The sequence below is a fragment of the Gavia stellata genome, chromosome 15 (assembly GCF_030936135.1).
Source record: "Gavia stellata isolate bGavSte3 chromosome 15, bGavSte3.hap2, whole genome shotgun sequence".
Lineage (NCBI taxonomy): Eukaryota > Metazoa > Chordata > Aves > Gaviiformes > Gaviidae > Gavia > Gavia stellata.
The window spans coordinates 12,155,884-12,171,816 of NC_082608.1; the positions used below are offsets into that span (position 1 = coordinate 12,155,884).

At 39.8% G+C, this 15,933-nt stretch overlaps 1 protein-coding gene across 3 annotated transcripts in view; it reads right to left on the reverse strand.

Moving 5' to 3' along the window:
• The window catches only part of PEPD (peptidase D), a 146,933-nt gene that overhangs the window by 17,781 nt on the left and 113,219 nt on the right, over window positions 1-15,933 (reverse strand). For all 3 annotated transcript variants that reach the window (XM_059824841.1, XM_059824840.1, XM_059824839.1), the window contains one exon: window positions 2,671-2,855. In XM_059824841.1, the coding sequence (XP_059680824.1) occupies window positions 2,671-2,855 (185 nt within the window). The remainder of the gene's footprint in view (window positions 1-2,670; window positions 2,856-15,933) is intronic.

Genomic DNA, 15,933 nt, shown 5'->3' on the forward strand with positions numbered 1-15,933 from the left:
CCTTGTGAAAATCTCGCTAGCTGGTAAACATTTAAAACACACCAACAATCACTCCACAGCGTACTAGATGTCTTCAAAAAGCATTTTCTCATGAAACAATGAGACACAGACAAAAAGCCTTCTCCCATTTAATACAGACACTTACCACACTCAGGTGAGAGGTGCCCAATTGCTCACTTTTAGATTTACCTGGGGAAAACCAGGTCCCCTGAAGCCTTCCCGGACCTCCCAGGCCCCGCAGCCCTACAGCTCCCTCCTGCCGTGGGCAGGGACCGTGCCTCCCATTACAGCTTCAAGCCCAGAGAAGCCTAACGAAGTTCACCCCATTGACAGGCTTTTGATGTGGGTTTTCCAGCATCAGGTGCTCCGATGCTCAAGTACCTCACCTTAGTCAAATGACCCAATATAAAGAACCTCGTGCTTTGGGTGGGAGAGAGCGATGGGTCTAACAGAGGAGGAATTAATGCTGCAGAGAGAGTTTAAAGGGCCTGCCCTTCTGCAGAACCCCAAATTCATCATTTTTCAAACTAAGCTGATGCCCCACCTCTATCTACATGCACATTTATATGCAAATACAGGATGTTAGCTATTTGTTTGAGAGCTTACATACATGCTTCCCCCATATTCAGGAAATTTGTTATTTAGTATTGGATTTTGAAAGTAAATTAGCCATGCAAACATTCTTAATGTAAGAATGCAGTTGCATGTCTGCACAAACAAATAATTTTAATACTTGCAGGTATATAATTCTCTATCTGCATAGAGCTCTGGTATTTTTACATGTTAAGTATGAAAGTGGAGAGTCTAACTCATTTGACAATACAATCCCCAAACCCATTTTTACCTATAACAGGTTGCTCTTTCAAAACTGTGGATAGATTGGTCTGCTTTCAGAAAAACGACCCTTAAATTATATAATACACTGGATAATTAACAGTTATAAATTTGGTCATATGTAAATAAAAACTAGTTTCAAAAACTGATTCTGTAGTTTGTATGCCACACTACTGAAACCTGCTGAGGGATGGAAGGTGTATAGGGTCCGTTGCTCTACCCTCCCCAAAAATCAGTTCTAGAAATCTCCCTTAAAATTAAGGTACTTGCTTTAACCTTCAAAGCACACAGTTTATAAACAAAAACCAAGCCTGGTACTTTTCGCTCTCACAACTCCTCTCACTTGTTCCTAAAATTTAGTTATCTCTTTACCCTACCAAGTCTTGAACATGTGCTCCAGTTTACCTAAGTCCACCAAATTCAGAAAGGTTATTCACAACACAAGCAAAAACAATCTAAGCAAAGGCATGCAACATCGGGGTCCTGGATTTTGAAGTCCATGAACTCTCCAAGTAATCACATCCCTTGTGCTTTGCTGAATGCCTCTATTTGTACACAGAGAGAATGCACTCGGGAGAGACAGAGGGGGAAACATCCATCCTTTCTGTATTAGCTAGTGAAGAAACCTTAAAATCAGAATAGGGTTGCTTTTGATTTTTGTTTCATTTTTATTACATACAAGTTTATTAGCTGATGCCAATACATTGTCATCACAGTATTGTGTCTCAACAATAATTATATTGTGAACATAATGAGCACCCTCAAATTTTATATACTGTTTCTTCCCTGTCTTCAAAAGTGAACCCAGCAACAGCAGCTGCTATGTAGCCTGTCCACCCAACATGAACAAGCTCCAAAATATGCTTAAACCTTACCTAAAAAATTCTTAGTTTCTTTTTCAGGTTCTTGTAAAAGAACATCTTATATAAGAGAGAAGGCAAATGATTCATTTTCACACTGTATTACTGAAAACCCTTAAACAGTCAGCTTCAAATAACTAAAACATACCACACAGAAAATCCCTCTGAAATCTTTCTGAAGCTGCTGTAAACTTCCTTTCTTTATTCAAATCTTAAGTTCAGTTCCCCTTAGAGATTTTTTTTTTGTTAGTGTCATTGCAAACATCCTACCATCCATTGGTTACAGAATTTTACCCATTTTGCTTTCAGACCACAGTCATGAACCATCATGTTCATTCAATGAAAAAGATAATCATTCTGTTTTCTGCAGAAACTCAGAATACAAGAGGCTATGCTTTCACATTTGGAAGACCTGATGGATTTTTTCTTTCTATTCTCATTCCGGGACAACACATCTACATTGGTGCCCATGTTGACACTGGAGATCAAAGTTCAAGGCAGGAATATTAGCCAGCTTGTGTCCATATGACACAGCCATTGGGATTTAGTAGCCCAGGTGCAGCAGGGGGCTCCGACAGCTGTCTCACATCTGGAATGGAGCAAATGAGTCTTCTCACTACAGGTCACAGGTAGACTGAGAAGCTCTCTGTCACAGTATAGGGTATGCTTGAGTGATATATGTTACAGCAGTGACTCAGGGAGGAACAACACAATATATGTAGAAATTGAACAGATTAAGAATGCCTGAAGGGCGGCATCAGTTGTCTTCTCTGCATAAGCAATGTTCTAATGAACTAATAGATTCCCTTAAAGTAAACTGCATAAAATACCACATCCAGAAAAAGACACACTTAAATGCACATCTGCTCCACCTCTGAGAACACCCAACTGGCTAATCATGCATAAACTAAGAGAAATGCTGATCGAATTGAGAGGGGTTAATCTGCAAGGCAGTTGAGAATGGAATAACACTAACCTCTGGGTAGCCTCCAACGTCATGCACATCGATTCCAAGTAGATGTCCAAGTCCGTGTGGCATAAATATTGCACCCAGATGAACCTTCACCATGTCATCTACATTGCCTTTCAGAATGCCAATTTTAGTCAACTCCTCCAGATGGACTCTGTCAGCCAGACGGTGCATATCAGGCCAGGCGACCCCTTAGAGAGCAGAAACAAGCAGCTGAGTTAACTATTGCTAAAAGTTTTTAAAGACTACTTTCAAAAAGCAGATGTAACACATGTGCCCTTTGTTTATATAAAAAACAAAGGTGGAAAGAGCAACTACATTAGCACAAAAATACTTTAAACAAGACAAAATTATCTTAACATGCACGCGAAGCACAGAAAACTACAAACAAGGGAAACAGCAGCACCTTATAATCCAGATCCACATGAAAAAAATGTTAAGACACTGTATCTAAGCATGTCTAAGCAGATGCAAATGTATAATGAGTTTTCTACAAGAATGTCAACTGTAAAATGCAGTTATTGAAAATGAAGAGCATAAAATATTAGTATCCTATTATTTTCAATAATGATCATACCCACTTAGAATATTGGAGATGGACAGTACTTTTCTATGTACGTAGAAGATTTAAAGCCCACATCTTTCTGGCAAAGATATCCTCCAGAAACTAATGATTCCCTTGTGTTAATGGGCTGTGTAAAACACAAGTCTTCTAATACACGTACTAAAACAGCATTACAAAATACTGTTGGTTGACTAGAGACAGAGTGCCAGGATACATTAGATTTCTATTATTTTGGTATAGGATACAATTTTGTTTGACAAACTGCTGGGGGGAGGAGGGAGGAAGAAAGCAGCTCTTTTGTTAGTAACACAGTACTGTCTTAATTAGTTCACCATGGCTTTGAGTCATCATCAACAGAGCGGTTGCAGAGTCAAGACAACTAGGGCTAAGGTACAGTAGAAGAATATTTCCCTTGTTCAATTTTGGCATGATTAAATAAATAAAAAATGAGCAATTTTTAAGGCCAAAAACCCATCAAGTTCCATTTGCTTTAATCCAGTTAAACACGCAGGTCTAGAGTCTTGTGAACATGAATGTCATATCATAATTACATTAGCACTTCTTGCTGAAAGTACTGAGGCTTCAAAGGCTGAAATAAAATCATCTTATGGGAGTGCTTAAATAAAATTCAGTTGTCTTACATGGCTCTGATATAAAGGTCAGACACAAACTGCAGAGCAAGTGGCTGCTCCGTCTTGCACATTGTCCACACAGAAACCGATGCACCTTTATGCTCCCCTGAACTCTGAAAGGGAATCAGCTCAGTGTGTGAGTGAGTTAACAGGCAGCTTCCTTTTCCCCACCAGATTACTCAGAGATCAAACTTTTTAGCCTGCTGCATGCATGCAGCTGAAGAAGTACCTTCCATGCCTGCGCAAGACCACAAGACAGAGGTGTGTGGCAGAATATGCTGGACAAACTCTGTTGCTGTTTGGTCACAAAAGCCAACAGTGCCCAAGTGCGTGATGCTCATCCACAAAACATGTGAAGTCTTCCTGTTAAAAATGTGCTGGTTTTGTGTTTTCCCTCCTTTAAAAAGGAATTTAGATTTTTCCTTCAGTAAGAATTAATACAACTATAACCAGTTGTTCTTTGACAACTGTGTTGAACGTAGTTATACTTTACAATAATTCATCTTTTAAAACATTGATTGTATTGCAATTTTCACTTCTCTAGATTCATCTATGTTTCACAACTATCTCACAATAGGCTCCAATCTATTGCATGATAGATTAAAGTCATTGCAATCTATTGCACTGATATTACTGATTTCAAACTGGAAGTATTACTGAATCACGGTTGGTTTCCTGTTTATTTTGTAGTTGTGGGAATACAGAATTTCTGTGTCTAACTCCCAGTTCAGCATCTGCACTTTGCAGTCAACTCTAACTGCTCTAAAAGTCTCTAATACTCTTTCTGGAGACGCTAGATGTTCTTTTGAGATCTCTCCCATGATTTCTTAGCTGAGTATTACTACAAGTCTTCTATTTTCATATCCATGACTGCAAAGCCACATGTAACGTCTGACCCTGGTCAACTATTTGAAGCCTCATCCTCTTTTGATATAAACGAAGGTCAGAACTCTGTTGCTGTAAGACAAAACACAACCATATGCTCTGAATCAACTCAAGATGAGGTGCCTGAGAGAAGAACTGAAGATGAGGTGCCTGCTGTTTGCAATACAGCTTCCTTCTACAGCTGTGCTGGTACTATTCGTCTCAACCCAAACCCACAGACTCCACTCACAGAGATACAAGGACTTTTTATCAAACTAAGGAAGAGATACAAGGATTAAACTGATCAGAAATGAAAACACCAAAACCACATATCCATTTGTCTGCAGTTTAATACAGCAAATGAATGACACTACTGCACTAACTGAAAAGATTGCTGTGGTTATAAACACTGAGTATTTCTGGGCACTGAGCAAATCCATTAGAGCCCCTTCTTCCCTCCCCTCTACTTTTTTCTTTTCTCTCATTGAGAAAAAACATGATTATTTTCCCTCTCTTCCTCCCGCCCAGAGCTCTGCATTCACTATCTGTTTTGGTTTTTATTCATCTTATCTATTTCATTTGAGACTGAGGACAACAAAAAGCTCCACTGCAAAATAGATAATGAGGCTGGATGGAAAACCTGCAGCTTTGGCCTCTCTCTTAGAACTAAGGCAGTGCTTCGGACAGAGCCCAGCAAAACAATTCTGGACCACTCTTTTATCTCCTAGCCCATGCCATCAGTTTTGCTAGAGATGGGAAGTACTTCAGCTCCAGCTCTCTCATGCACGCTGCAGAAGCTGCAGATAGCACTGGGACAGCTCTGGCTGGAGGGAAATTAAACTACTGCTGGAGGTGCCCTGCTAAATCATACAAATCTTGTTTTACAAGTAAATAGGTGTTCAAATAGTCTTAATTTAAAAAAAAAAGTGTATAGATAGATTGCATTTTCTATTCTATTGCCTGGCTTCACATTTTCTTCTACTATGACTACACTGTGGGGGTATTTTGCACCCCCCTCCAAACCACTTAACCTACAAGCATTGTATAATACAGTCATACATACACAGACTATTACTGGTGTGCTAAGACAAAATACGAGGGTATTTTTGAGCTGACTAGAGACAGTGAACTAAGTGGAGTGACCTTACTGGTCTTCACTTAAAAAAATGGTGATACCCTTGTCTTGTTTGATATAAGCCGATTCCCATCATGCTAGGAATAAACTCTAATAATAGGGTACAAACAGGTTTTCCCCCCTTTAAACAGGCAATTTGACCAAGAAAGAGGATCTAAATGCAAATCTTCAAACATTTCCTAGTATCCTTATAATCTCCAAAACATTAACTTTGTTAAAAGAAACAACTACTTTACAGTAATAAGGCAATTACTTAAAAGTACAGGACCCAGTCTACTGAAGAAAGGAAGCCACCCTAATTCAAGAAAGATCTCCTAGTATATTTTATACATAAAGTACATTCGTATGTTGTACGCATTTAACATACAGCAGACAGAGATATACAACTCCTCAAATTTATTTTAAATCCAAAATTGTACTAGGTTTATCTGGCAATTGGAATCTTTACAATACAATGGCCTATGCAAACCGAGCAGTCCCTTGGACCGGCTGGTATGTCTGCACTCAACTGCCGTTTAAGTTAACTAGTAAGTATACTCCAAAAGCAGAAATCCTCAATTCTGCTAATCTATTTTTCCTATGTACATACTGGACTTCCAATAATTGTGAGAAGCAGAGAAAGAAGGACAAATTAAATATCACAGCTAACTTGACTAGGAAAGCCACAAACAGAATTTTTTGGTACTCTCACATGATGTGCAATTCAACAATCTGGACGTGCCAGAAAAACAACCAACTAAACCAAACTGAATGAACAACATTTTGTACAAAGAATCCTTAATTCATGGAGGTTACTTGATGTTCAGGCACTTCAGTTTTCTTGATTGACTGTGGTCCGGCTGAGAGCTCTGTTACCTGCCACAAGCTGACACAGCAGAAGTCAAACGCTATATTAGCATTCTTGTAGCAAGACAAAGCAGTTAAAAAACAGCTAAAAACCACAACAAAACAACTTCTACACAAGTGGCTCTAACATCAGTTATGTGAGTTACTGCAACGGCTGACTGTTTTGCAACACCAGCCTGCACTAACCTCCCACCACCAATCACCCACTAGGATGTTTCACTGATACATTACTCAGGACTCTTATTTTTAAGCTTTGGAGAAGTTTATCATAGTTGCAGACATACTTTTTGTGTAAAAAGGTTAGTTCCATTATTATCCTTAAGCCAATTTATAAACCAATTATACTCCACTGACAGATGAGGTTTAGAAAGCTAGATTGGAGGGTCCTTGGACTTTGACAGCTTGTACCAAAATGAGTCTGCACTCAGGAAAATCTGCTGATGATGTGTCTGCTCCATTCTTAATTCTCTGCCAAACGAGATACTGGGTAACACAGGTCACTGAACCAGCAACTGGCTCCCCAGGAGAGCTCAGCTACCAAGGCTCATCAGGCTGCGATTCGTTACCTGCTATTCAGCATGTGCTTGGGTGAGAGGCCAGGACAAAAAGCACCTTCTACACCAACCAAAGCAGCTGAGATCCCTTGAGACAGAGAGTGAACTACACAGAAACGACCAGGCAGTGGATATGTCTGATAATGAAATGTGACAGATCATGGATTAATTAAACAATATATAACTACAGAGGCTATCAGTTTTCAGATACCATGCTAACCGTATAGCAGAGTTTTGCAGACATGTGAGGTACTGTGTTTAAAAACTGCAAACTTAAGGCATTAAGTTTACTACAAGGGTTTTTTAAAAATTTATTCCCATCAACCTGAATGTTATCTGACATTCTTAGAGACTAGTGTGACAGAAAAGAAAAAGATAAAATAGGTATTTTTTTACTGACTTTAAAATATTTCCTCTCTCACTATCTGTTTGCCAAAACCACCAAATTTCAGATAAAATATCATGTTTTAGGGACTCAGAAACACCATATGAGGATCTCTGCAATAATCTGTGATCTCTTTGATCACACTATTGATAGGGAAGATTTTTGTTCACAAAAAAAAAAAGATAAATGCTTCTAGTGAAACCAGAAAGCAAAAGCATCCCTATCTTTTAACAAACATACCGTAATTTTTTAAACAGTAGAATTAAAAAGATGAGTTGTTATAACAAATCACACTATAAACTGTTCCTCAGTTGCTGTTAACTCACTGGTGTTTTCATTCCAGTGATTATTTTCTTATGTTTTATTAGAAGCTATTTGAGAACATAAAGTAGAAACAGCATACAGAAGTAATTTAGAATTACTGCATGGTATTTAGCCACTTTGGTTGGGAAGTGCTCTGAAAAGGCCTAACAGGATTTTTTTTGGCCGCTACTTAGGGTACTTTGTGGTTGTAGTGTGACAATGATTAAACCACAAATGATTTAGCAGGGTTTTTTTGTTGTTGTAGGGTGGGGTTTTTTTGCCAGCACAGATGTCACAATCTTACTAACAAAAAAAAAAAAAAAAAAAAAAAAAAAGAGTATGGCAAGGTTATAGTAACTTCTCCCCAAATTGTGCTAAGGTTAAGTTACATTTAATTTCTGAGTGTCCACAGACAAGGGCAAAAGGCCCAATGTCCCCTGGCAGTGCCACTGAAATGCAGAAATAACACGCAATCCCTGTCCTGCCAGCAAACCACTGGAACAGACTAAAATCTGCCAACACACAGTGACCATATCAGCCATAAAACAATAGGTCCTTAAAAATTCCAATCAAACCCAGTTTAAAAAACAAACCAAAACATCATTTAAATACTAAAAACAATTATTTCTTTCCTCTTCACTTGGGTGCTAGAGAATAATTTGTTGTATTTCTGATTTTCATACTTTCCTTTTGGCCCACCAGATGAAATACTCAGTAGTTGCTCAGTTTTTGAGCTTCGTTTCTTGAAGCACCAGGTAAGGCAACTCTGCAACGGGGCGAGGAATCAGAGTGAGAAACCAAAATGCTGTACTCAAACACTGACAACGTTTGGGCAACTATGAAGCTGTTCAAAGCTTCATATACGGTGTAGATGATTACCTGTAAGCCTCACGGTCAGCATTAGATGGCTATATGGATGCCTAATTCAGGGATGCGTTTTTAGGCTGTATTTTACAGCAGTGGCGTGTCTGCAGCTGGCTGCCATATGATGGATGAAAAGAGCCTGTTAACTCTCCCATCCTAAAAAGGTGATGGGAACTATATTGAATTTGCTGCAGTGTCAGACACCTGCAGTACTGACTGCAGGGATTTCTAGACGTCAGCTTGCTCTGTGCCATGAGCCCCAGTGCCACAGCTCCAAACCAGGATGGCCTCCCTCAAAATCCATCCCTCAATCCCCCAGTAAGATGCACCTGCCTGACAGGAGCGGGAGTTACCGAAAGGAAACAGAGATGGCACCCCGTCGCCTCTGAAATTCAGACCTCTTCTTCAAAAGGCTTAATAGCATTGTGCTATTCAGCTGTACTGTGATACTTCTTTTGCATCAGTATCATATCAGTTTTAGTGGTAAACCCATCCTCCCCATTATAAACCCCGCATATGATGATCTGTAACATGGCAGAGGCAACATCAAGATAACAGTCTGCCATGCTGAAACCTTAAGAAATGCAATTTGAATAGATGCAGATGTGGAGCAAGAGGAGGGATTTTTTCCATGTCTGGAAAGATATAGCATTGGGATTGAGCAGCGCTGGCAGACACTATGAATTGCATTACACGTTCCTTCCAAATAGGTGTACATTGAAAAGAGAAAAAAAGACCGGAGGAAGGAGGGAAGTGCTCAGAGGGAGTGATTGCGGTGTGGAAACTTATCAATATTTGAAGCTTAGAAAAGACTCTGTTTAGATAAGATTCAGGGCAAACAGCATAATCTATGTCTAGCAGGTTTGCACTCTGACAGCTACAGCTGATGCAGTGTCAAGATCGAAGGACTCATGAACTTTGTACTTCAACTCAAATTACCATGTAGAACGAGTGCGTTTCGTGAATACTGAACTGGGAGAAAATCCATGCACATCAGACCATGTAAAAGCTGGTTATTTCCCCCAAAGTCACTGTTAAAATCAGAATGGTACAACGTTACAATATTACAACCTGTTACAATTAGGAAAAAAGGATTTTTTTTAAAAAATAGCCTTAAACCAAAAACCATTCACCAGCAAAAGGCTAAAAAACTGCAGCCACCTCAGGCTCTAAGTCTGTAAAGACTTCTGAATGCATTTGCTTTGTACTAACAGCACCTTTGTAGAACCACTGCACGTAGAGGAAAAACCCACGTGTGCAGCCGAGCTGGAAAGCTGCAGGCTTGCCCCGGAACCACGGCAGCTCCTGCAGTCACTGCCCCCAGAAGGGCTGCTCAGAGACCTCCACACGAGAGGGACTTCAGGGCAGAAAGGCCCAACTGTTTGAAAGTGCCTGGTTTTATGTGCTTGGAAATAACTCAGTGTTATTTTAGTCTTCCTAACGTTGCAGTGGTCACTGTATGCATGGGTCAGCTCCTGTGCGTTAGTCACAAGCGAGGAAGAGCAGCTCCCAGAAGGTTTGCAGTGAGACTCGCAGTCTGAAATCTTGCATTTCAACAGATTGCTGCTTGCACAGAGGGACTGGAGAATCTGCTGAACTGGACAGAAAATATTGCCTTTTTCTTTCACCTCTTGTTGTAGGTTACTGCTATTCTGGGCAAGGTTAGGTTACGCGTCCAACAACGAGAGTTCCAGTAATCAATGACACCGTTTTTATTTAATAATATCTTGTAAGAATCAAGGATTGCAACTTGATCGTCAGCATTGTCTGTGCATCCTTTAGTTCCTTCAACTTTTATTTCCTAAGTGGTGGCTGATGCTTTAACCATTTATACTGACAAAAACGGAATTAACTTACCACAGAAAGCTATACTACCCTTTCTGGGTCAATCTCAGAGAGCTAGTGTTCAAAGGGAAACTTCCTGATGAACACTAATGCTAGCAAGAAAAATACAGCCAACTCCATTCAATAGAGAAGGGAGAGAACGGACTACAAATAGCTTTTTAAAACATATATTGACAAGATTTACTTTCCAGTCTGTCTTTAACACAGTAACACATTCTTAACTGCAAGGAGGGAAAAAAATAATACTGCGGTGTCATTCAGTAGGATTTGTGAATATCAAGTACTGTTTACAACACGCCCTGAAAGCATTTGTTCTTCAGAGGAATTGGTATAAAATCTTCAACTTCTGTCATTAATGTTTTATTTCTGAGAATAATTGTTTTGCTTCAGATATTACAGTAGATTAATAAAGATCAGCAGCACTTTGCTTAAAATATGACAATCTGAATGGGAATAATTCATATGGGCATTTTGAAATTATACAAACTGTAAAACCGATTGTGCTCCCACACCCTTCCCTGTTGTGCTATTGTCAAAAGGTCCAGTTTACAGTCAAATTTCTTTGTAAAAATTCATCAAAATTAGCTACTGTTTTTATACAGCACAACAGACAAGCGTGCCCACATGGTGTTCTACTAAGTAGAACTCTGGACTACATAAAATAAAACTCAAATGACTTGCATGCAAAAGACACCCACTGCATGTGAATGAGAAACTTGTACTTAACTTGGAAGGAATAAATGTTAATAACAGTTACAATTATTTTCTTTAGGTATAATAAATTTTAATCCTAGTTGAATACCATGACAATTACTCTAAAGCAGTATTCAAAATAGTAGCAAACAAAAATAAATCTGAATTCTAACAAGTTACAGAACTGTCACGGACAAAAAGAAGTAGTAATCTGCAAATTTTGAATTTGCATATGTTCCTAAGCACAGCTTTGCTCAACTTAACAGAAACAACTGCCAGTAATATGATCTGCCATGTCAAATACCCTAGCTATTAGTTTCCAATTAAACAGTTCTTCAATTATTTGGGTTATTGTAAACCCTGGTCTTAGTACCATCCTACCTGAGCTAAATTCTCCGCTATTCTTTTTTTGTTAGAGACATATTATTAGACCATAGACCAGGGAATCATACTGCTACTTAGAATTCAAATCACAGCATTTTCTGTTGTATAAAAGAGGTTATTTATGAAACTGGTACTTGTTCACTGAACCTACCTCCTCCTCCTGACAGTCTCACTGAAAGAACAGTGCCTCGATATTTAGATTCCAAAATGTTTCCAGGAGTACACACCATCCAAAGTTTACATCCTGCTGTACAAAAATACAGACCATTCACCCCCTGAAGTCCCTGGGCTTTTATCTACCTCCATGAGCTTTACTACTTGAATCCTTTAGCAGCAGGCTGTCAGGGAGGAGGCAAAACACTGGAAAATAAAGCAGCTGCTTTGGTTTGTCCTTCTAATTGACAACATTCCTTGGAAGGATGTACATGGGGAAACCAGCTAAGGTGGGCCCCTCCATTGCAAAGTGGTTAGAAAGCCACACCAATGAACGAAAATTGAAGAGATCAGGAGGAAGGCACAAAAAGTGGGCACAAGGTTTCACACAGCAGCTCAACATTCGTGCAGTTACAGCTCCCCAGAAGACAAAGATCAAGAGCAGGTGGGATTAACTTTCTTTAGCATCCTGCACCTACAAACACACAAGGCTTTCTTTGGTCCTCTGCTGCCAAGGGGAAACCAGAAAGAGGAGTGGCCGACACTCAAACTCTAGGCACGACTGCAGCAGCAACCTAAATACTAATACGCTGAGCCTGGTTTTAAGGTTGTGTATGGCAGGTGGCACACCACGGAGTTGACAAGTTTCAAACTTGTGAACGCCCAAGGAACTTTTCTCCTGGTCTTTAAAGGAGGGCCTCAGAGTTAGACCTACCAAAGGGTCTAATGCCTTTCTCTGAATCATTCTGCACCTCACACAGTTTGACCCTAAATCTACTGAACATGAGAAAGAAATGACAGAGTGGAAGGGTTACTGCTAACTTGAGAGAAACACCTTCAGACACCTATTCTCAACCGCAAAATGCAAGACTCGACCTGGTGAGGCAGCTGGAGCAGGGACAGAGGAGGGACCATCAGCTACAGAGAACTTTCTGTAGTCCAAGCCAGACAGCTGCTGGCCTGTGCTCTCTGGCTGTTTGCTCCAACCCTCTCCCCTCAGCCTCTTTACCTCGAAAGACCTTAGCCTTTTGGGAACTACTTACTTCTTTGCATTTATTCAGCACCTACAGCAGAAGGGGACCCATTCCTGGTAGGCTCTGAAGATCAGCTGATATCTACATGATTAATAAAAGGATGTTTTATTTGCTTGACACATGGGTTTACTTCTTTGCCTGGAATGTTTTTGACTGTACTTGGTTTTGAAGTGTACTTGACTGTACTTTCTTGCTCAAAGATTATATGGCAATCCTGGCATCAGTGAAATCTGCAATGGCTGATCTTTGATCCTGGAAAAAAGGATTTAAGAGCTTAAAGACCCCATGTCTTTCTGCGAAACTTGAGTTCTGGGAAAGCTATGAACAGGCAAGGAATCTTCCAGCTCTAATAAGAGAAACCTCCATCTTCCACTATCAGAGATGTTAGTCCTGGGACAGAGATTTCTTTCAAGACGTTCCTCAACAGCATTTATCAGAAACGCAGAGCCTGAAAGCCAGAAGCAACACGATACTCACTCTCTTGGATAGTAAAATGCAGGACTCGGGGATATGCATACATCCCTGAGCATGAACTCCAACTTGAAAAAATGCAGAGTTACAAATCCTGTAGGGAGACCCTATAGTAAGGTCAGCGTTCCGAGGAGGAAAGCTTTCACACTGCACATAAACTCACTTGGTGAACAACAACTTCTGTGCATATTTGGAACTATTTTTTATTTTTCATTTTATTGAAACAAACATCAATCAGCAAATATTCCCAGCTGTGCAGCTAACGTCTGAATGCCATTTCGGTTCAATAGGGACTTTGGATATACAAGCTTTTTAAATCATAAAAATGTAGAGATAGGGAATTGAGTGGCTGCCAACCTGGCCTTACTCAACTGTTCCTTGGGAGCAGTTTGCTAGACAAAGAGATCTTTTTTTTAAACTGGAATTCAGGACAATAGACGTTACTCATCGAGGTGTTTTAATTCTTTCTCCCTCTCCCCCTAAATACTAATGCGTACAACTTAGATACAGAAAAAAGTTTTTTCTGTTCATTTTTTTAAACATACACAAGTTTTGCAGTAGTACCAGGAATGCTAAGCACAACAAGCTCCCTTCCTTCCCCTTCTCCTGTGACTTTCCATTACTCTACAGAGAAGACAGGGAGGAATGTTCGGAGGTCCCAGTGTGCAATTGCAAAGGGATGAAAACGGGAAGTATGTGATTGCTCCAATATTTAGGTCATTAATCTTAAAGACTCTGTTTATGATTGAGTGCATTAATCCAAAATAGCTTTAACTGCAAAGCTTAAAGATAAGCATACTTCCTTTGTATTTCTTCTCAACACAGTAGCAGATTTAATATATTTGAGAAACTTCTATATTTCTATAAATGGAAACTGTATATAGAAACCTTCTATATGTAGAAACCATACTGTCCTCATCAACTAGGAATTAAATTTATAGAACTCTAATTATTAATATTCTCTAAATGCTCAAGATAATAACCCAAATAATAAATAGCAGAAATCACTCGAGGGGCTGGACATGGTATAAATACACAGTCATTTGCTAAAGAATAAAAAAGAAGCTACTCCACAGTAACTTCCCAAACACGATCAGTCTTGTATGTATCACTGACAGTAAAGCATCCATGTGAGAACAAAGTGATACTCAAAGCTGGGTTAAGAATGCACTTCACACAGAAACTGAAGCACATCACTATTTGTTGGCTTGCAAAGTCCTGCCTCTCCTGTTAAGAGCTAGAGTTGAGCACACAAGCACTGATTCTCATCAACATCTCTTTTTCTTACATCACTGACATTTTCATTTTCATGTTTCAGAACATATTTAGAGTCATAGAGTGATTTAGGGAGGGATGCCAGGAAGGTATCTGGTCCAAACCCTGGCTCATAGTAGGGCTAACTTCAAAGCTAGATCACATTTCTTCAACAAGTTGCTTTCTAGGAGTTTCAGAGAGGGACTTTCAGCAAAACCCATTATTTTACAACTTTCTTCAAACAGCTTTATATTAATGACAAAAAGCAAACAATACTGGTCTCCCAGGTGTAACTTATGACAAATGATGGTTAATAAAGCTATTATATTGACACTGGATCTAACTTATGCAACTGGGATAAAGAATGAAGTGCAACAGGACTTGGGAACAATGCACATGTGCCCTTTCAAGTTCTTTAGATCTTTCCACTATCAACAAACATGTCAAACTTGCCACAAAATCCACCTCTCCAGTTCAGGCTTTCAACCGCTACCACAACAGTTGTCCCTTGGAGGTACTACAGACATCAGAGTTGAGACCTCGCACCCTGCCATTAACCATTACACTATATAGCCTTATGCCTACTGATGTTGTGCTACACAATACTTTTTTTTCCACCACTTCCAGCCTTTTTTAAGCCTGGGCAATTACAGGGGTGGGGGAGAGATACACTAAAAGCAGTATTTTTATGGTTACAGCATCAAGGACTCCAGAGTTAGGCAATATCAATTGATGCCGTCTGTGCAAGCTTTGCTTGGACACTCTGTGCTGACAGGTTACGGTCCAGTCCTTTAGTTACATGACCATCTACTCCTTTAGATGGGATTTCAATAGCAGCGAGGCCTTCTTGATGATGCTGCCTTTTTCAGTCCTACAATAAAACTTTTAAAACCTTCTGGAGATTTTCAATGACACTCACCAGAGGAACAGACCCAGTGCTACGTTTTGTAATGTACGCAGCTGGCTAAAAGACAGAAGACCTGATGCAAGCAAAACTGCAACATCCATTCAGGTGTTACTACAGACAGGAGAATTCACATGGAGGAGAGCCTCAGAAGTACCTCAGCCCAGTGGAAGAGCTTCCATCAAACCAACCAAAGCTGCCTATCAACCTCAAGATGCAAATCCACAGGAAGCGTCAAGCTCACTTAGTTCTAGGGCTACCCTATTTCCAGAAGACTCTAACTCCAAGGCAAGCACAGCTCCTGCTAGACCACTGAAGATACCTGTTCCTCACATAACTCTTCTTCCATCTGTTGCAAAAGCTGAAAGTGTGCAGGAAAAGAA